Source organism: Camarhynchus parvulus, chromosome 1A (genome assembly GCF_901933205.1).
Source record: "Camarhynchus parvulus chromosome 1A, STF_HiC, whole genome shotgun sequence".
NCBI lineage: Eukaryota > Metazoa > Chordata > Aves > Passeriformes > Thraupidae > Camarhynchus > Camarhynchus parvulus.
In genome coordinates, this window is record NC_044586.1 from 45,445,393 (window position 1) to 45,468,485 (window position 23,093).

Here is a 23,093-nt window from a genome sequence, read left to right on the forward strand (position 1 = left end):
CTCACCTGTCACCAGTCTGGGCAGGTGCTGCTGTTGCTGATGATGCTGGGAATGCTTTTGTGTGGCTGAAGGCTTGTGTAAGCAGCAAGGGAAGGTGGGTTGTGTTTGATGTGGTTGCTGTGCTGTGCGTTGGATCTTTGTGGGTAAGAGAAGCTTGCTGTCTCAGCTGTGACTTTTTAAAGCTCTTAAACTGTAAAAGGACAAAAAAAAGTAGCTAAATTATCATGCTTTCACTTAAAATGATGTTTCTTTTCTTGAAATCCTTCAGCTTATTGTAAAAATCTTTTTGAAATGCATAAATGGACATTTTTCAGTATTGCGGATAATACTGACACAGCACAGATTTCATTTCTGTATCTGCACTCCATAAAAAAAGTAATTGTGATTAGTGCAGAAGGATTTTTTTTCTGTGAATGAAGAGAAGTATGTCTTCTAATTAAGACAAAACAAAAGGTTTTAAAACAAAACAAAACAACTGTGTTGCAAGAAGCGCTGATTCCAAGCATGGAGCTAATTTAAATTTAAATGCTACTTAAAAATATTTAAACCAAAAGATGAACGAAATAAACTTCAGTGGGTCAAATTGCATAGTTTTGAAATTGAAAGAACTATTTTTAATAGAGAATGAAAATAATTCTGTAGGTAATGTTGAATGCTTTTAAGCATGCTGCAATGAGAATAATCCCTATCTGCATGTTAGAAATAAAAACTAGTATTTTACTGTTAATATCGTTTGGGCACAACAATTTCATAGGGAATTACATCTTGTTTCATTAACAGAGTGGAGAATCAGAATTTTAGATCAGTTGTGGAATGAAAGAAAAATGTTTTACAGGTAATTTCATCCCATTAAAACAATTTATCTATTTTTCAACTAGTCTGATGCTTTTTTTCCCATTGAGTTAATGCATTTGTTTCTCTGAATTTTTGTGCTTGTTGCTGTTGGTCACTGATGTGGCACTGTATTTTTCTAACAGGACAGATTTGTAACTGTGTGGCTCAGATATCAGAGCTTTCTTATGTATTGTTTGAGCAGCTTATGCTTTGCTTCCTTTCAGGAAACCAAGTACAACGTTTTTACAGGAAGTTTGGTCTTCAGCAGGCACAGTCAGCAGTCTGACTGTTGCTCTGCTCTAAGGGATGGACCTGTGAGCAGCTGGCAAAAGCTCATTTAGCTTTTCTTTTTATTGCTATATTGAATTCATGTAATCGAGGTCATTATGAAAACTTGGCCAGGATGTGTGGGTTTTTCCAGCCAAGTCAGAAAGAGGTCTTGCTAGATCATTTGGTTGAATGTGATAAATAAGCAGTTAAGTAAAGAATATTTGCCTTTTTTTCCTTAGTATTGGTGACAATGATTGCATGTTCAGTGCATTCAGTTTTGAATTTGACACACAAAGCTCTCAGCTGAAAAAGGTTAATGTTCAGAAAGACTCCGTTGCCTTTTCCCTTAGCATATGATACAACTGTTTTTGAGTTGAAGTTAAACTGCCTGTGGGGTGGGGTGGGGAAGGGGAAAGACATCTCTGATACAGAGATTCAGCCTTTTAGTCCATGGTTGCTTGTGGATTTGAATATAGGGAAGAAAAAAGGAGAATGTAGGTTTTTCAAGGACTCTAAAAAGAGCACTTTTCAAAGTATATTCTCAAGAATCTTACATGCACAGCTTTCACAAAAATATTTTTGGTTACATGGTGCCTTATCACTTCAAGGTACACCAAAGAGTTTGTTCAAAGGTAGAAAAAGAGCTGTCATTTCTGGGTCATCCTGATGCCAAGCTGGTGCATTAGTAGCATATAGCAGCCCACGAGACAGCATTGGTGACAGGAGCTCTGCTTGGACTTTGTGTGTAATGCAAAATCCATTGGTGACCTGGGGTCCCTGGAGTGCTTTGGGATGGGGAAGCCACGCTCGCACAGCCCATGGACTTAGAAGCCTGGTGGATTGGTGAGGGGTATCCTGTATCCATCTGCTGGGCCCTGCTTGCCATAAGGGAATTCTTGCAGCTGAAGAACATCCATAAATGAGACTAAAGCTTCTCAGTGTGTTGTCTGTGCAGATAGATGCAGCTTCTCTTTCTCCTCACACTTTGCTTTTTCAGGATCAAGAAATAGATGGACATTTGCTGCTCTCTCAACCATTTTCCACACCTTTTTTCTCCTACTGGCAATCACTCTGTTAGCTGTGAAGTCTGCAGTTATGAAAAGATGGTCATGAAGAGTTATTGTTGTGGACCTCAAGTCCTCACCCTGCTTTCTGACAAAGAATTTCCATTTTCCATTGTGCTGCTACTGCTGAGTGTGGCTGATTTTTGGCCTGGGCTCCAGGATCCTCTCTGACCTCGAGCAGAAGGGGAGCTATTGCTTCAGCACTTGATCTCTGTATAAGTATGAAATGTTTATCTTTGTTATATTTCACTGCTTATCAACTAATGAGTTATCATTTAATTATTTTCTTGTAAATTCTGTAGCAAATGCTTCAGATTTGCTGGGATTTTACTTGTGATTTTTTTTTTTGTTTCTTCTTCCGTACTCTTTTCTGCCCTCACAGAAGTAAAGTGGCTCAGCTCACTATGTATTATTTCTCTTTGTCTCCTTCCCTTCCAGTGTTCCCTTCTTCTGGATGGTTCCTATCGGCTCTTTTCTCTTTTGATGTTTTTGCTCTACTATTGTTTTAATAATGTAAAATCCCAAGTTTTGGCTGTTATTTGGTGTTATTGTCCATTTGCTTCCCTTGTTACATTTTTCTTGCAGCAGTGCTTTTTTTCATTCTTTCTTTCTTTAGTTTTCTGGTGCTTTGTATCAGCCAATGCCAAACTTAGCATCAGCTATAAATTGCAAGAAAAAATAGCAGAGAGAAAATAAATGCAGCAATGGAATCAAAAACTCAGTTATCAATTTATATATTACTATATTTGTACTCATGTTCTGTGTTTTCCTGCCATCTTTTCATATAATCCTCTCTATTGCTGTTACTGTGTTTTCAATCCTGTTTTTGATTTCTGCAATTAATTTTGTTGATAGTAGCATTGGGTATTAAAATTATAGAGATTACAAAAGATGGTGCACTGAGAGCAGGTGATCACACCTGAGGTGGAACACTTTCTAGACTCTTCTGAAATCCTGTCACTCACGTGAGTTGAGGACTAGAAATCAAGGGAGCAGTGAACATTAAGGAAATTGCTCATTCCAAGCATTTCCTTTTGGGTTCTTTTTAAAACCAAGTACAGCCAGTTTATATGCATATTTTTTTCGTGTGAGTTGAGCTGACCACTGTAATCTTGACAGTGGACACTTTATATATACGGTCAGTGGAAAATAAACCTGACCTCAGAATATCTTCATACTCAGAGGTGAATGCTGTATGGGCTTGTCTGAGAAGCTGTTGCCTCACCATCCCACATTTTTTCCTGTGGTAAAACAGAGTCTGGTTTGTCAGTGGTTGCAGAGGTTTTGAGGAAGGGAGCAGGAGGTGCTGGAGGCAAGAGGACCTGTTTGTGCACTTGCTCAGATTACGGCTGTTAATGACACTGAGGTTATCTCTCCTGTCTGGTGCATCCTGCTGTGCTGCTTATGAGGCAAAACCCAGCAAGTGATATCCTGTTGTTTGTAGCTTCTCTTTGATGTTTTTTACTTGATTTGGGAGCAAGTAACACAATGGTGAGTGACATCAAAACTATTTCAAATATTTGAGATTTAATGTTTCAAATTCCATGGGACACCAGTATGTCTTTATGCAGTGGTATCACTGGATGTTGTAGCAGATACAAATAGCATAACTGCTGTAATGTCACGCCAACAGCTTGGATTACCTTTAGTGGTTGATAAAATTTCTTTTAAAATTGGAGCATCAGAAACAAAGCATTCTGTTCCACAGTGAGATGGATTGTATTGCACTCCTAGTGCCCTTTATCATTTCAGGGCCTGTCTTCACATTTAGGAAATTGCTGATTATTTGTGTTGAAGAAGTAAATCAATTTTGTTACTTTAAGAATTAGCAAAAAGCTAATTCTCTGATTCTTAATGCACATGATTATTCACTTCTGAGATCCAGTGTTTTACAAGCCACTATGATTTATAAAGGAAGATGTAACAACAGCTGATCAAACAAAAAAAAACCCAAGTAGGTGAAGATGCCTCTTAATAAATTACCTCTGTAGAAAACACAGGACAAAATAACTAAACATCTCACCTCTAATAAGAAAAAAATCTTAAATTAAAGAAACCCAAAAACCAATCCACAAACTAGCTGCAACGACAAACAACCAAACAACAAACTAGCTGCAGTAGTAACTAATGAATCTATTAAACTCCATAAATATGCCCTAGGAGTGTTGGAATGGTGACCAGGAGTAAACCTGCTATTCAACATGCCTGTGCAACTGTTACCACTGCAGTACATAGTTGTAATGCTATGAAACCTAAAAGCAAATACAGTACAATTCTTTTCCAGTCCTAGCAAAATGCTTGAGAAGAAAAATGGATACAGAAATCTTGCAAGTGGAAAGTTTGTGGTAAAATTTCCCACTCTTGAATAAAACATTATGTAGGGATTTATTCCCCAGGTGTATGTGTGTGTGTTACCTATAATGCCCTGGTTTGTGTGTGGCTCTTGGTACTTTGTGGTGAGTTCCTGTTGTTTGTTCTCAAGAAGTGACAAACTATGCTACAGTAAGAACTGTATTCAACTTTATGTAGGTGTAGTTAACAATCAGTGCATTAGGGGAATTCTCTTTATTTCTAATTATATTGCAATCTACCAAAAATTCCCAGATCATCTGCAAAGTTTATCATAGGTGACAATATTTGCAGTCTCAGAAAAAACATTGCTAATGATGGCAAGGTGTGTTTGATAAAGAAGAATAATTTACTGACAATCTAATGGTAATTAGAAGCCAAAGGGTATTTTGATTCTGAGATAATTGTTACAAGATAGGTAACTAAAAATGTTAGGGATTTTACTCAGTTTAGCAAAGATTTAAAATTTGCTGTTGCAGCCATTGAAGAAAATCAGTGGGCATTTGTTCATTTTGCAGAATCACATCAGGAAGGATGAGGATTTGTAAATAGAGAGTCACCCCATGTTGTCAGTTGGAATGCTTATCAACTTTGTAAACCCTGGCTACGAGCCCTTTTCATGCTTCCCTGTGCTAACTGCATCTCTCTGGATATGTCAAAGACGTCTTTATACAATTCCTGCAACCCTTCAAACAGTGTGTAAAGTCCTGCAGTGCTTCCAGAGGAAGGCACTGCAGGTGTCTTTGCACAGATGTAAGAGTACTTTGGGCACTGTCTTGTGCACTTGTGTTGCTTCTCAACCGATAGATACACATGCACACGTTTGCCATTCTTGTCCACCCTTCACCAAGTGAAAGCTGACAGGATAAAATGTCTTTTCCCTTTGTCCCCTGCCAGCCTTGTTTCTGTTATACCAGGTGTTCCCTGGATGTGCTCTCAGATGTATTCTAACAAAGTGCTCTCAGTGTGGGTCCTGTAAAACTCGTACCAGCAATTTTACTACAGTGTTTTCGTTACAAAGGACATCCTGTTTCATAATAATATATTGTATTCATTTTGAAGATGTCCTCACATCTTACAAGAAGGAATTCTAAAAAGGTGGTTGATGCTGTTAGTTGATACTTTGTTTTCCTTGTAAAGTCAGCATGGTATAAAAAATTCAGTGTAAAAAAATGATTTTAAAAGATAGATGGTGCCTTGATGGTACCTTGTTATTTAGTTAATGTATGCCTTCTGTGATATGGTAGCTGCAGTATATGCTATTTATGTCCCAGAAAATATTCAAAAATAATTGCTGACAAAAGCCACTTCACAGGTTGACTCAGAGGTACATCTTGTAATCTGAATGTTAATATTCTGGATAGCTAGACAGAGAAAACTATTGATGTAGTTTGAAGATCATATTAGAGACTAGTCAGGATTTAGTTGGAAAGTGGGGATGGAGAAGGATTGAGATACTCGAGTTCTCCCAGTTTCATTACAATTTTATGCTTATTGAACCTATAACACATACAATATATAATATTCTTGAAAAGTTAAGATATTTTTGCTAGTCAGTGGGAAATGTTGCCTTTTATATCTAAAGAATCTATGTTTTCTCCAGAAGTAATTTAGAATCACCTTAATTTTACTCTAGAATTCAGGCAGCCCCTGGTTTTACTGTGCAATTCTTGACTGTCATCTGCTTTATTTTCCCCCTTATGCTTAAATCAGTGTTACAAAGAAGCACTGATAAAAACCAGAGGCCTGATTCCTACCTCCCTTACATATGGTCTGTTCCTTGTGATCCATGTAGAGGGAGTAGGAGCAGTGTCCACTGAGATCAAACAGTTCCTCCAGCTCAAATTAATGTGTAGATCTTGACTTTCAGTGTTAGTGGAACCGATCAGGACCTCTGTATTTCCAAAAAAACTCATCTTCTTGTTGTAGTTGCAACTATTTTGGGAAGAGGGAAGTGTTAAGAATACAGTCAAGTGAAACAATATGTTGTATTTTCTCAATGTTTGAAAATACCATTGCAGTTTTTACAACCAGGAGTTGTGCATTTTATTCTTCCCACATCCACCTGCAAAAATACTGTTACTGTGGCCTGATTTGTCATCATAAACTATTGTGTCATACATAAGGAAAAAAATTGTTCTTCCCTCTCTGGGTGCGTAGTCAGATAACTCATGCTGTAAACTGGAAAGTTTTTTTCCCATCACTTTCATTGGCCAGACTAGCAAAACTCCACGGGTGTCTGTATCAGCTGCTTTGGAATTGCTTTTGATGTGATTAGGCTGCTAATTAACTGTCTCAATTCTTCTCTCCCGCCTGATGTTTTATTTTGATTGACTTCGACTCAGAGGAGTCTGCATTCAGTGTATGCTTGTTTCTGTGTTTTGTATAAAATCCCTAATGATAGCTTAGACTGTCTTTTTTTGGTCCTCTTTTGGTTGAGAGTTTCTCTCTGTTGACATACATTTTCCTGTTAAATGCATGCATCAGAATTTTTCTTTTAAGAACAGCTGGGACTTTGCAAGGTGTAAATCAGTGTGTAGTCAGGGTGCATATCTATGTGAATATTCATTTAAAGTGTGCTAAGAGTTTTACAGTCTGAAGGAGAATGTGCATAGTTACTTCAAAACCATCAAAAACCATAATAAATGTTTACTACTTGAATTCACCAGATAGTAACCTTACAATTAAATTATCGTGCAAAGTCAGTTAAATAACAGCAGAAGTCACGGTTCTAAGGCCCCCTTTGCAAGGAAACCCACGACAAGGAAGTGTGAAACACGCTAATAGATTATATGCTATAGCAATATATGGCCTTTTTATTGCTTTTCCAAGGCAGCAGGTTCATGTGCAGTTATTACTACCTGTATTATCTGCTAGTTTTCTATCAAAAAAGATTCAGTCTATTCAATCATTAATCTAATATTTATCATTCTTATTGAAAATCCACTAGTGTTAGCACTGTATAAAATACTGACTTAAATCTACTGGTTTTGCTAAAGATTAAAAACATATTAACCTGAAAAGCATGGTATTTCTTAGGACATTTTGAAACTACTCATTGTAGATGTTTGAAATGACAATTTTTCTATGTTGTCTGAGGAATGATTTTTTTCTGAAATCTTTAACATATAGTAAGTGACCAGTACCATCCTGATTTGATGATGCTGAATGTTCATCCAACACACATTTGAAATTTTGATGTGTATTGCATTAGTTAGTGAATATCAAGAATAACATTTTTTGCTCATACATAGAGTGTAAAATGGGATCTTTTGTAGCAGCACACGGCCTGTTTAGAATGATATAACAGGCGCTGAATGTTCACATATCAAACAAAATGCCATCTTTCTGTAGAAAAGAGGTGTCAAAAAGTTTCTTTGTACCTTTAACGCATGTGATTATGTAGTACAAAATGCAGAGTTTGTAAAATTTCTTGAATATACAGGCAAAAAATGAATAATTCAAAACAACTCATAAGTTCTACATTCTATTGTATCTTTTATAACGCAGGCAGAAGATAGCATTGTGTTCCCAGTAGAGCTGAATTTGCACAAGTTACACCTCAGAAAATGCCAGATGGTCTATGGTCTACTTTTGAGAGCTGTCACATATGTAAAGATTTGAAAAAAGAAAGACAGCTGAATGAGAGCAGTGGATCATTAAAGAGAGAGTGAGAGTCCCTGGGTATCACTGTGTTTTAAGAAGCATTGTGTCGTTCTCCATATTACACCTTTTTTTTTTTTTTTTTTAAGATATACACAACCTTTAAAAAATAAGGTAAAAATATTTCTGTTCTAAACTGAGTAGTTGTGGTTTAATCTTGGAACTGTCAATTGCTTTTGTTCTTTATGCTAGACCGTGGTCATATGGTTCCTAATTGGTTTCAAGTGTGTTTTAACCATAAGATTCAAGTCTCCCTAGTGCAAAATTATCAATAAAGTTAAAATAAATTTAAATTGAGATAACTAATCCATTTGGGGTTTTATTCCATTTTGATTTGACCTGCGTATCACACGTGAATACTGTAAAGCCAGTCAGCTAAAAAGTTGTATGTTAATGCTAAAAGATGCAAGTAAGAGTACTTTGGGAGCAGGATTACTTAATAAAAATTTAAAATAATTAAAAAAAACATAGAAAAGTCCCCAAACCATTAGTAAAAATAATAATAAAATCAAAAATCTGTAACTGTTCAGATTTCCAAGACTGTCCATTTATCCACAGTTTGACAGAAACACACCTAATTTTAAAGAATGAATTTTGGATATTTTGTCAAGTTACTCTGTTGTAGCAAAGCCCCCAAAATATACAAACAATTTGTAAGCTGCCACCACCAATTTAACTGGCTTAGCAAAAGGTCACAGATGTCAGTTTTATAAACTGACATTTAGACATAAATAATTTTTAGAAAACTCTATTGCTTGTGTTTATTGAGGGAGGTTAACTGCTCCCCAGCAATTCTAGTTCATTGGTACAACTGCACTCCACAGCAGGGAATCATAGACAATGCAGGGTGAGGAAACATTACATGAAATGTGAAAAACACTGTTCCTTAATTACAAAATTTTCATTTAAGTGGGGTAATGAAGATAAAACTATGGGATGCTGTAGACGTAAACACTGAATTTTAGACAGTAAATTTTCATTTCTGATATTGGCAAAGATTTATGACTATTTTGCACATACATGGAAAGAGAATCTGCACAAAGGGTTCCTGGTAGTATACTTTTAATAATATTTAGTCAAATAGGAGAAAATTACGTAAAAATTTGGTTTGGGATATTTATGAGAGTTTGGAAATGTTAACCAAATATATAGTGATGCCTTAAGTTTTAGCTTTCATATTATCCAGATTCTGTACTGCATTAGTGTGTAACTCTGAATTTCATATAAAGTGTCAGCAAGTTCTCCTCACAGTTTAGTCGGACAAAGCAATCCTTTTCCAGCCTGAGAACCAAGGACACCATTGCAGCCTCAGGCCCAAAAAGTACAAACAACAGGAAATTGAGGAGCAATCTGGGAGGATGGGACTGCATAATCTGAAGCTGTAATTGGACAATTAACCCCAATATGTAAATGGACCAAAACCTCTAAAAGTGTGAAAAGGTGTGACCCAGCATCCATCTTGGGTGTAGCCTTGGCCAGCCTCTGGTACTGCCCAAGGTGTGTCCTTTGAAGGTCTTTTAATAAACACCTGCTGTATTCCTTTAACACTGTCTAGCCTCTATTCTAGGTAGCCTCTCAAGGCATCAATAGCACAAATTGAATTCCAGAGTGAAGAAAGTGCCTTGCTTATGCTTCTGTTCATAGATTTTACGAACACTAATGCAAAATTGAAGGAGAAGCAGTTTCAGAGTTGTCAATAAAAAAGCCTTTGGGTAACAGTTACTTCTTCAGGTCTCAGATAGTGTGCTCCTGTTTTGTTGGCTTGGATGTTTCTGAGCAGTTACTACTGGTAATGGAAGGGAATGATCTTTGATCTTTGTATTCCCTCTAACATCTTCGGGGAGTCTAAAACATGAATGTTTCCCCCAGCCCTCTCTTTCTTTCTGCAACAGAAAATTATCACTTTTGGTCAAGTAGGTTCAAGCAGGGTTACTCTGACCTAGATAAACGTGGGCAGTCAAGGCTATCTTCTGAAAATGTTAGTGGCAGTGACTAAAATATCAAGTGGCAAGAAAAGCATGAATTCTTTGTTACCTGTGAGCGTGACCAGAACATAAGGTTTAAGATTTGTATGAAGTTTAATCTGGAAAAGTTTATGATCGTGGAGAAAGCAATATGAGAACAGTGTTAGTGTTCTGGATAAAAGGAAAGCACTGGGGGTTTGTTAGGCAGATTTAGAACTGAGTCCTTTTAGAGACCGTCTTGGTCTGTTTGTCCCAGTAGTATTTGTAGGAAAATTTGTTAACTTGTACCTGAAGTGATCAGTGGAGCAGTTTCTTTCGGAACAAGCTACCTATAATTATCTATGTATATTTTTACCTTGATACTGTGAAATCATCAGAAAATGGATATGAATCATCTGAAAAGAGAATGAACTGCAGCACTGTTTTTCATTACTGCTGGCACTAATTCCTCATCCATTTGGTATCTAATAGAATCTGGACTTCTTCTTTGACATAACATATTTTTAAATAGGTGAAGATTGGACTGTCTGGAAACCTCTTTATTTCCAAGCATGATGCAGCAGTGTTTTGATTAGGAGAGATGATTGGGCTGATGCTTTTTGATTGTGAAATCTTGTTGTGTTACTGTGTTTACAGTTTAATTAGTTTTCCCCCATGAAATCTGCATGTTTTTTCTAAATAAGAATTGTTACATTGAAACCACTTTTCTCTATTACAAAGCTTTACATTAAAAAGGTATGCATATTTTCTTTAGTTACAGACTAAAGAATACATAGGAAATCCCTTTTCCATGTTACAAATATTCTCCTTTATGATACACTAGCTTAACACAAAATGGTCAAGTTTCATACTTAATCATTAGGATGAGTTTATAGCATGCACTCTTGGAGATTTAGCCAGGCCACTGCAGATTCTTGCCTTGACAGGGTTTTTCTTTTTATTCCTTTGACCATTTTAATGTTTCCATTAAATTTCCAACTGGCCCATTACATCCATTTCTTACTTTGTGATTCTGAGTTGAAAAATGCAGAGGCGGGGGGGAATCTGGCAGGCCACAGCTCTGTGGTGTTTGAATGCATGTTCTTTCTGGTTACCTCTTCCACAGAACCAGATCTTGGTTGGTTTTGTACTGCTCTGTAGTCCTTGAGCTCTATGAATTTAAGCTCACTTAGTTAGTTACCTGGATATTCCTGTTTTTCTATAATATACTGGGTGGCTGAGTGTCAGGGGACCCCTACCACGTCACTCAGGTTATTTTCTGAAGGCTGGCAGGTTGGCCAGCCTGCATCTTAGCCCATTACTGTGGTCTCTATGTTTACTCCTACTCTCTTTCTCTCATTTGGATGTATTTCCCATGTTATTAATTTGATTACATCAATACAAATTTATCTCAGTTTGGCTACATTCCTTCCCAATCTTGACTTTTTCCCTTTCTTCAAGTTGCTTGCATTATTCTCTCTGTGTAGTTCATAGAGGTTTGCAAGCCTTTCCTTGCATTGTCAAATGGACAATCTAGGCCTAATGCAGACGTGACATGCTTTTTGAATACCTAATAATTATTTTTAATCTAGAGATATTTTTTGCTTTATTGTCTTGATGGGGAATGTTAACTTGTCAGTCTGTCTTTAGATCAGTAAGAGCAAGGAAAGTTGCATTCCCAGTCTTGCCTAAAGTGTTCAGTAATCAATTTTCAATTTAAATTAACCCCTTCTTTCTTGTACTTTAAGCACAACCTCAACGTTTGCCTCAGCCAAATGTTTCAGCACTGGAAAGGAGTGAGGAAGAAAGTGGCAAAATCCAAAATGGCCATGTGGGTCTGAGTAATGGAAGTGGAATTCACAATGGAGTCAAGCATATGCCTGCAGACAACAGAAAGCTTTCGTCTCCTGTTTCAGAAAAAATGCACAAAAAAATTCAGTCCACCTTGTCTGTCAACAGCACCAGCAGCAAGAAGAGTAAAATAAGCTCTGTGTTTTCTCAAAAGCCAGGTACCTCACCAGAAGGTAAGCTGACATTCTTACTAAAAAAACCAAACTGGATAAAAACCAACCAAACCTCAGTAAAAATTATACAATCAACTGAAAATAATTGAAGAGTGTGACTCATGCTCCAGAAGCAAACAGAACTTACTAAGATAAAAGACATGCTTCTTTTCCAAAGGAAAATATTAAGTATTTGAAGGAAAGGGAAGGAATGGTAGAGTTCTTGCTTTCGACATTCAGTCAACATGATCTGATAATGTTTTAGTCTCTGTACTTAGTATTCTGAACTGATAGAAACTCCTGTCAACATTGTCACACATACATCAGAAAAAAACCCATTAAAGTACTACTAGTTCAAGTCATAGTAAATATTTAAATCCAGTAATGGCAGGCTCCGGGAGGGTAGACTTTGCTTTTGAAATGTTCTGTTAGCTGATATCCTGACTAGCTGTGAGGTCTAAACAGTAGCTAATAAAACAGTGCCCTGTGTTTCAGTGTTCAGTGTGCCTTGTGCTATATTTGGGATGTAGATAATGTGCACGAAAAAGCTTCATACTCCTGCATAACTTAAAAGCAAAAGTAAACTCCTGCACACTTAAGCAAAAGTGAATAATTTCTCCTGTGTTTTAGCTGTGTCTCTGTGCTCTCACTGCTTGAATTTACACTTGTGGTTCCAGAGTTCCTGAGCTTCTCAATCCACTGCCTTCCCATTAGCACTAATATACTCAATGGATTTTGCTACTGCCCTTAACAAGAGCAGTGTAGAGATGCTAGAAATTTTATTGGTTTGAGACAGGCACAGATGTGACTGGTTAAGAAAAAACACCTCTAGACAGAGGGGACAGACACAGATTCATAGAGAAATGGGAAATGGTAGTGTTCAGTGAAATGGGGAAGATTCTCAGCCTAGATGAAAGGATGAGGGATCAGAAGGACTGCATGAAGTGCCCTGAACAAAGCCTGACATCAGTGGAGTGGCTCCGTTTGGCTTCAATTACTTTAGTCAAACTTAGTGAATCAGCATAGTAATATCAACAACAGCTTCAGTCAGACCCTTCCATGGGCTGGTACCCCTAGTTATTGTTTATTTTTATGTCTGTCTTCAAGAATCTACTGTTACTTTTCTGTTGCACTTTTAGTCCTCTAACATTTCTTTCCAAAATCACAACTTCATTCTTCCTGTGTTCTCTTTTCTGTTAGGTGAAATATCCTTATATGGTTCTCCTTAGTGCACTTTAAAAAGACTGTATTTTAAGAATCCTAGATCTGTTCATGTGGCTGAAACAGAGTGCAGGCTTCTGAATTTTAAGAAATCCAATCTCCAAAGAAAAAACCAAACTCTATTGTTTCAGAGGCAGTGCCTGTCCTGTTCATTCCCCTATAGAATTAATTATGGCAAATGTTTCCTTTTTTTCTTCTAAAATTATCCCATAATAAAAAGAGTTGTTGGGGTTTTTTCCTGTTTAATAACTGAATATAATTATGTCAAATTACTAAGTGATTGAGGAGAAAATTATTAATATCTTAGATTTAGCTTTAAATTCTAATGTCTGATTTTAATATTCAACACAATTGTGTTAGTTGCCTGAAACTGCCATCACACAATATTTTATATGCAGTAGAAATTTTGTTATCCTTAAAGGCATATCTGATTAGAATATAGATCATTAAATAGTGTTGTCACATTGTATATCTTGCATTCTTTCAAAGCACAGAAATACAGGATAGTTCTTATTGTCACATGCAATTTCACAAGTCACCTAAAAGCTAAGGTTAAATAAAGTCAACACTGTACAGATGGCATTGTAATGTTCTCCTTTTAGATGTAAGAACTTGGACATATGCTCTGAGTAGCTTGTCCCATTCTGCAAATGTCTGCAGCTCTAACTTTTCTGTTACTCAGTCTGAGTGAAACACAGGTTTTATCATGTAATGATTAAAGTATGTCTGGTGTATTGGAATATGCCCATAAGGGAATATTTGTTTATAAAAGTGATTTTCTGATTTTGAAATTTATTTTGCTTTACAGTTCTCTGACGGGCATGTTTTATATTTGTGTAAACACATCTGCATGCACACATGTACAAGCTTTCTGACAGCTTCTTCAGTTTTTCAGTAAGGTACCCTATGGGGCTGCATAACAGAACTATAAATTATAAGTAGTGTTCTTATCAAGCTGTTGCCTCTCAGGAAGTATCAATATATACTTCATTTATTCTGTCATCCCAATTTTTTAGAAGATACACAATCAGAACGTGTGGCAACAGTCAATTGAAATATCTAAATTAACACAAAGAAGAGTTCATTATTTAAAGGAAAAGTGATTTATTGATAGCTTAAAAATAATTGTGTTATTACTACAAGTCATGTTAACCCCTTATGACTACTTCTGGAAGACTGCATTACAAAAACCTGATATAATTAGCCCAGTTACTTGTTTAAAGGACTGTAATTGCATTTAAATCAGGAATATATACGTATATATGTATTTATGGATATGCTTGATAAATAAATCTAATTATACTAAGCCAGAAGAATATATTATTAAATTCAGTGACTGAGGATTGCATAGACATTCCTTCAAAATGGTATACACAATTTAATTTGAACCTAACTTCTGCAGCTTCTTTGTATAATTTTTGGGCAAAGAGGCATTTTTCTGAGCAGTTGCCTCTTGTGATTCACTGAATTTCTGTAGAGGCTATTGACACAGCTTCCAGGAAGATAGAAAAGATACAAAGCTATTGAAAACTATTTGTGACATTGCTGACTACTTGGCCTTGCTTTAACTTGTACCATGTTAACTTCATAAGCCACTGGTTACTGCTGAAGAGTTGCTGGGTTTGAATTTACTTGAAGGTGTGTATTTGTATTCAGGCACATATATGTATAGTGTAATAATATAACTTCTAGGCAGTTTTTTAAATGGTCTTATGGAGAAAGAGACAAACTATATTTATTTCATAGTGTGAGTAATAAATCACCTGAATTAACTCACCTGCTTAGTTTACTGTAGCATCCAGAAAGTTTTAGTAGAAAGAAGTAAAGTAAACTTGTACACTTTCAGATTTTTCAATTCACTTTAATTTTGCTATTCCTTATGTAGTGCCATGGATTTTATACTCTATTTGCTAGCCTTGTTTGGTTTTTTAAACCTGAAAATACACACCCTGTATTTTTACTACATCTGCCTTGTCTTCCTCCTTGAGTGTTTTGATCTGTTGTCAGTCCAGAGACTAACAGAATTAAGTGAAGGAAGGTGGCCAGAAAAAAGGAATAGATTATGTCCTCGGAAGAGAAGCAAAAATTCTGTTTGTCAAGCTGAGTTTAAACTATGGCAAAGAGAAAATATTTTTCATTTTTATCCTTCCCAAAAGCTGCATTCTTCTTGATTCTTCTTAAAAGACAAGATGTGAATATTTCTGGAGCACCATACTTGGTTGTAATGCAAAGTTTGTCCGGATCTGGTACTTTGCTCTAGAATATTATATCTGTTGACAGAACAGAAAGCCTGGAAGGGCTTGAAGCAGGATAGAATCAAGAAACCTGATGGGCTTGCCCCCATCCTGCACAGGAGCATATTTTGGCTCATGCTTATTTGAAATGTAGTATGCTTCTTCATACTGCAGATTTCAGTATATATACTAGAAAGCTAAATGAAGTTCGGTATTGCTTTACCGTGGCTAGCACATCTGCCTGTGAAGGTTGGTGCTGCTCCTCTTGGTCTCTAAAGTACTAGGCAGTCCTAACAGAAGCTATGAAACCTCCCACTCTGCCACCCCTCAAAAATTCACCCACCACAGTTAAGAACTCTTTTATTAATTGTTCCAGCTGAAAACTCCACTTGTGCTATGGGTCATATCTTGTGAGCTTTTGGAGCTGAATTTGTGTAGGAAATGCTTAAAATGTAGCAGATATTTTGGTGGCAGTAGTATAAAAGCTTTAAAAACTACTTTTTTGAGTGAGTCTGTAGTATATGTGGCCATGTCAGCATTCCAGAATATGCTGGTTAGAAACACTTTCACATCCAGCGAGACTTAGGAGGATGTGAGTGCAGTCACCAGTTCTGCTTTTCCTCCACATCTATTATTAATCCATATTGTCCCTGAAGAAATCTTACTCAGCTCCATAACTTACATTACAAAAAACCAAAGGAATTATGAAATAGTTGGAGTGTCACTCCTAAAAAGCAGTTTTTAAACACTGTTTCAGTTCTAAAGATTTTTCAAAGGGACTGGATAGGTTTCAGTGAATGTTGGGAATAAAAAAAAATTTTAGCTCAAAGAAATTTTAATAATATTTTGAATTATTGATGCCAGAGGTGTCACAGTACTTCCAAAATTCTGGTTGGTAGGCCACTAGCAAAGAGAATTGTAGCTATTTTGCACCCGTTTGTTATGAGCAGTGGAGAAAAACACCTTGGAAACATGAAAAAGCTGTTGTAAATGAGTAAAAAGGCAGGCAGTCTAGCTGCTGTGTTCAGATGCAGAGTATCCGGAGCCCTGATGCAGATCCAGATGCAGACCTTTCCAGAGAAACGTACAGAAGAGAGGAGGTCTAAAGGAGACAGCAATGAGGCAGCAGAACAGTAGATCTAGATGTCAGGAAATAAAGACAGGTGAGTAACTGAATACACACATGTGTGTATCAGAGTGGTGGAAGGGAAGTAATAATGACATGCAGTTGGAGGAGGAAAGGAAAGTTGGGCAGGGGAAGGATGGAAGAGGAATCTAATTAAGGGAGTGAAGGGCCAAGGTAGGTGCTTATTATTTTCTAAAAACTAAACCAAGTTTTCCTACCAAGTCCTTATGAAGCTTAATGTTATACATTTTTTGAATCAGAGCAATAATTTATGAAAAGTTAAGGATGGAGAGAGGGAGTACAGATTTTTATTTGTTTTTGACATGAAGCTCTCACTTCTGGTCAAATTGTTGTGACCTCAGAAGTTTTTGTGTTTGGCGGGGAAATTCCCACAACTCCAGTGACTCGATAATTTGAGTTTAATGTGGTACTTCACTCAAAAGGCTGTGAGCATACACAATTGCTGTATTCATTTGGAAACAGTAGATTGTTAAACTATGCTGAACAGATGATGAGCCTGCCTCCTCTATGGACAGTGAGATCTCCTCCATTCTTTCCTCTCAGAAATTCTGGGAGGATGCCTTCTGCCTAAATCAGAATGGCACTAGAAGGCGTCTTCTTTGCAATGGGTTTCTTTCAGGAGAGGTCTTTAGGAAGTGTAATAAGGCTAGATGCAGAAGTAAGCTGGATAAGGAAAGCCTGCAGCATGGGAGTGAGACTCTGGGGAAGGACAATGCAGACTTGCCACCACATTGAAGTTACCATTCATGCTTTCCCAGAAGCAGAGCCTGAAGCAACCTTCCTCAACTTTCTAGACTGTGCTTCTTGTGGTGTTGAGCTTAGAGATGCAATGAACTATTTCACTGAAAGAAAGTGTGGTGTTTTTTTTAAATCCAGTGTTTAAAATTCAACATTTCAGGGTGCATTTGAACGAGACATCCCTCTCCTCCTCCCCCTTATTTTTAGTATAATGCAACTTCATCTGTTCTAGATTTTGAATCAAAGCATGGGGTTGGTGGACACTATTTAACACATGCTGCTGACCACATTAATTTATTATAATATCCCAAGTGGTACTGATGGCTTAACTGAAGATGAAGCAAATCCAACAAATAGCCTTTGTGTTAAGCCAGGGTCTTAAGAGCCAGTAGGCGCATATATATGGAAAGTAATGTGTAGTTGTCTTAGCATGCTAGCAGACTTCTATTTGAAGTAAGAGTGTTTTACTTTGGTTTCTATAACTTTATATAGGAAAAATTGTTTCCAGGAAACTTTCCTTTTGTATGCATGATTTGCAATAGGATTGTGTTGTTTTTTTCCTCTTGAGGGACACCAGAGCAGCACTAACTTTTCTTTTATATACTGTTCAGTCATTTGATTGGTATTATTTACTGAAATTCAGTAAAAGTGTGCATCAGTAGCCTAACATTGCAGAAGTATCTATTGGCCATCTCTCAACCTGACTTTTTTTTTAAACATACATACACATCTGAAAGCCATCCCATAGCATTAAGTAGTATTTAGGCAGCTACTTGTTAGTATCCTGCAATCTCTCTACTTCAGATGAAATTTTGTTATGTTTTCAAAATTGGTTCAAAGTGGATTTGTGTCAGAGCATGAAGTGCTAAACAGGGGTCTTTGTTAGACAAGGTTGTATCACAACACAGTTGTCAATCAGCCAGTGGGCAAATAACATTATCATATGGTCAAATGTGTGATTTTAAGAATGCATTTTGAAGAGTGATGTGTTTTAAGTATGGTTTACATCTTTTTTTGCACAGAAGTCTTGAAAAGTAATTTACCTGTTTTTAACAGGACTGAGTGGAAAACATGGCCTGTAACAGAAAAAGGGTGTTTCAACAGCATCTATTTTATGAGGACATAGTCTAGCTAGCACCTAAGGACATAGTCTAGCTAGACCTAACTTGTCTCAGTATTTGCAGTGGTGAGCAGTGGCAATGAAGGCTTCATATTCTAAGGAAGTCTTAGGTATTGGAAATTAGCAGATTTCTTAGTATATCTGTATGTTTGAAATTACTCCTGAGGTTATATCTATATTGAGGACTTAGAATATAAGCTTTGATGAAGGTTTTGTTGTGTTCAGTGCGATTTGCCTGCTGAGGCAACATTTTAATTTTGTTGTTCAATAGAGATAATAGGTTTTTATTTTAAATGATGAAATATCATATATACTAGGCTTTTAAAGTATATTTCCCCCTGTCTTAATAAATGTCAGTCTTTCATCTAGAAGTAACCATACTCCATACAACATGTTGGTTCGTTCTTTCAACCTTTTCTTATTTTCCTGTGGACATTTTCCTGGGTGCAGTGATTTTTCTCTGAAGATAGACGATAGGTTGCAGAGGCTGCCCATGAGCCCCATTGCAGGAGTGGTGGCAGGTGTGACAGCGTGTATGCTGCTGCTCAGGAATTCTGCTCCCTCCCCACCTCTGCAGGGCTTTAGGAGCCTTGTGCCGGGTGGTTCCTGGCTGGGGCTGTGCCCTCATCCCGCGCTGAGCGCTGCCAGCCTGCGCTGCAGGACGCCTGTAGCGCCTGCTGGGGCTTCTGTTCAGGGCTCTGCGGGGGCCCTCTGCAGCAAACCCCTGCTGAAGACCTCAGCTGTCACTTTGATTGTGGGTTTGCCCTTTTTGTTTCTCTCTGTGAGACAGCAGAGTGCCTGGAGATTTGTTTTGAGTGGTCTGAACTTGGTGAATATAGTTAGTAAGAAGCTGACCAAGGTCACCATCCTGTAAGTGAGCTTATTTATCACTGTATACATGAAAAACTTTTATCATATGTGACCTGCCTGCTTGGTATGAAAGCTTTTTGAGTCAGTTTGTGACAGGTTAGTGTCGAACATTACAAAAGCAGCACATAGAAGCCTGCACATGCATTTCTCTGTGCATTTTTCAGTTCATCTTCTGCATTTCCTGTACAGTTTTGATGGTTGATAGTTCTCTTCAAAATCTGTTTTTTAAGTAGAGCTGCACCTTTTCATAGAAATGAAAAGGAGGTTATACAAGGAAAATTTAAATAAAATAAATGTGTATTTCAGTATTTGAAAGAAATTGGATACCATAGTAATATCTGTACGCAGAAGTTTTAGAAGGAAAAAGTGGTGTGCACGTGCCAGTGTTTAAAGACATAGACACACATTAAAATAGTTTTATTTTTATATTGTTTCTTTTCCTTAAATGAGTGTAGCTGTTATAACTGGGATAAGTCAGAAATGGAGACTTCTGGGCTTTTATAACAGTGTGTAAACAGTTTGAAGGGATCTTAGGCCTATTTCTTGTCTGGATCTTGTCTGTGGTATTATTTAAAACTCAGTTAAAATAGATGTTACATGTACTGTATCCACTTTATGGTTAAATCAGCACATGGTTGGGGGTGTGTGTGTATGATATAAAGCAGCAAAAACTTGAACATGCTGGTTGGGTTCTATTTGCCTTGGCATTGTTTAACAGTTTTGATGAAGTTCCCTAAGAAATCTGTGCCTTTTGGGGATGTGCCAAAGGATTAAGGGAACACCTTCACTTATGTTGGTTTTAAAAAGTGTCAGATGGGATGACCCTTTTAACTTCAGGTCTAATTTTCATTCCAGACAAAATGAAAGAATAATTGAAGATAAGCTTGAGTATATGAAAGCTCACCTTTTTTCCCCAAACATGAGTTGGTCTAATAAAATGTACTAGCACTGCCTACAGATCAAGACTGTTGTAACTTATGGGAGCTTGGATCTAGTCAACAAATGTGATAGAGTGTTTTGATGAAATCAGAAGCATTTTGTAAAAGAACTTAGGTAGATATAGTGGTTTGGAATTTTTTTTTTTAAGTATGCCTCTAGACAGTGTCACACCCCACATCCTCACTTTTACGTAGTAACAGTCTCTAGTGCAGCATTTCTCAATTAAAGTGTAATATAAGAATTGAAAAACAATGGAAATTTGAGACTGATGTGGGTGTAGTGTGGAAGTCCTAAGAAAAAGTTTATCTTTGTTAATGATTTGCCTGTGTGATTTGATGAAACTTAAATACTTCCACAGAGAGGGAAATTGCTTTAATGAAAGCTTAAGCCTCAGAAACTTCAGTGTTACTGAAGTTAACTTACTATCAACAGCAGTGCATCATGAATGTCAAGACTAATGGAGTTCTTTCCACAATAAAATGTGCCCCTAACTCCTGATTGGGTTGCTAAATCTAATGGAAAAATAAGAATGAGACCCTCTAATTCTCAAACAAACAAACAAAAAAGAGCTTAAAGAAATTTTAAGCTGACATCAGTATCATAACTGGTATTGCTTTATCATTTCCTTTTTAGAAAATAGTAAAATATACTCAAAGAATATACTCAAAGTTTACCAAAAATACATTGTCAGACATTAACATCACCAAGTTTACAAATACATAAAATATATTTAGTTCTAGTTGGATTAAAGTGATGCACTCCTCAGTCACCTGAAAAAAAAAATCAGATTTTGATATGGTGAGGTTGAAGAGTAGAAGTTAAGTATTCTTAGTGTTAATCTTAACATCTAATTAATGTTATTTGAATGTTATTCTTAATTCTTAGTGAGTTTTGAAGTTTAGAATAATATGTAATTTTAAATATTCTCCTTGGTCTTATAAGCAGGAAAAAATTACTGGAGTGTCTTGAGCAAGCAATGAAATATATTGTAGTGGTCTCCAACATGGCAATGAAAAACCTGTGGTCATCTCTTTTGAAGTGAGCTTTGTATAGCACCTTCATGGCTGTATTCCACTGATCATACCAGCAGTCAGTTTTAGCTGTAAAATGTTTTCTGTGGAACTGACAGGTTGCTGTAGATACTAGGAAAGGATGGGTTTTGTGTGGCATGGTGGTTTGTTATTACTATGAAAATACAGTGTAACTGTATCTTTTTCCTATAATTGCATCTGTAGATCAGAAGAAATAGGGGTCATACATGGAAGAAATTATTCTTCCACCCCTTTTATCCAACTGTATTACAGCCCTTTAGAGTCATGATTCTGAATTCACCAAGTTGGGTAGGACTAGGTAACAGTGTGCTTTGTCATGTGTTAAATAATTGCTACCTGGATGGCTATTAAAAGTCAATAACATGAAGAACATAAAAGCATGATTATTTCAGGTTTGTCCTTGAAATGTGGATAAAGTTTATGTTCATTGTGCAAATGAGTCATTGCAAGAATGAAGGGAGCACTAAAGGGTATCTCTACTTTCTCTCAATTGTTTGTGAAGGTTAAGTAAAATTTTTATATAAATATTTTTTGAACCAAATATTAGGTTTGCCTTCTGGGGAGAAGGAAATAAAAATAAAGAGTAGGTAAATAAATCCTTTTAGTGTTTCAGTCATTGAAGAAGAGATGGAAATAAAGACCCTCTGTAGAGTTTCCATAATAATACTAATGGCCAAAATTTTTTACTGTGTTTTGGACCATTTTTCATAGCTTTTACCTTTGAAATATGTTCAGTTAAATCAGTGTGGCCTCTTGTAAGTCTTGATTTGGTGGGTTTTTTAGATTAGGAGGGAAAAGTTCTTTTGTAGGTCCAGAAAATGCTTTCTGAGTACAGTCTCTGTTTTATAACCTATGAACTCTGTTCCTTGCCCATCAGTAGAAACATATTATAATGTCTGTGAATGTGTATTCCTCTCCCTGCAGTTTTACATATCCTTGCATGAAGCAGGCAAGATTTTTTTGGACATCTTATTTACAATATGTATACACACAAAGTTTCATTATGGTGTACTAAAAAACAATTGTAGAATGACATTTGTTGTTGTATTAGCTTCTTCAAGCTGTATTTTAAAGATGTGATATACTAAACCTTAGTTCCTCAAATATGAAGGTTTCTTAGATAGAACTCTTGGCTTCTTTATCTTTTTCCTTCATATTAAAAGAAAATCTGAAAGGAGATTCTACCTGAGCATATTTAACACCATCTCCATGACAACCAGCTAATTAATCGCTATCAGTCTGGCTTTGGTCCTCTTCAGTGAACTGATACTCACCAGCTTTTTTCACATATCTTCTGTGTTTTCTATGAAGGTCATTTATTTAGTGACATTATGTCTTTGGGAATAGAAGCTTTTTAATACAAGAAACAATTTTCTTTAAAGCACGTTAAATGTACCTGTGGTTTCCTCTCAGTTTTGCTTCCTGCGCAGTAGTGGGGATATGTTAGGTCAGAGTTTTGGGGCTTTTTCGCTCTTCTTGCTTTTTATGAAATTTCCATCTTTTTCCTTTTGGGCATGAGGATTCTGTAGTACACTATGACTGTGGCCACATTGCAGTACAGAAATGTCCAAGCTAAGTTTGCATCTAAGTAGTGTAGTAAGTAGGAGTGGGCTAAGGGTTCAAGTAGTTCCTTTGCTTCTTGGTAT

General features: G+C 36.7%; 1 protein-coding gene across 3 annotated transcripts in view; it reads left to right on the top strand.

Moving 5' to 3' along the window:
- Positions 1-23,093, top strand: part of MDFIC (MyoD family inhibitor domain containing) — a 52,061-nt gene that overhangs the window by 23,892 nt on the left and 5,076 nt on the right. For all 3 annotated transcript variants that reach the window (XM_030959482.1, XM_030959479.1, XM_030959480.1), the window contains exon 4: positions 11,872-12,147. In XM_030959482.1, the coding sequence (XP_030815342.1) occupies positions 11,872-12,147 (276 nt within the window). The remainder of the gene's footprint in view (positions 1-11,871; positions 12,148-23,093) is intronic.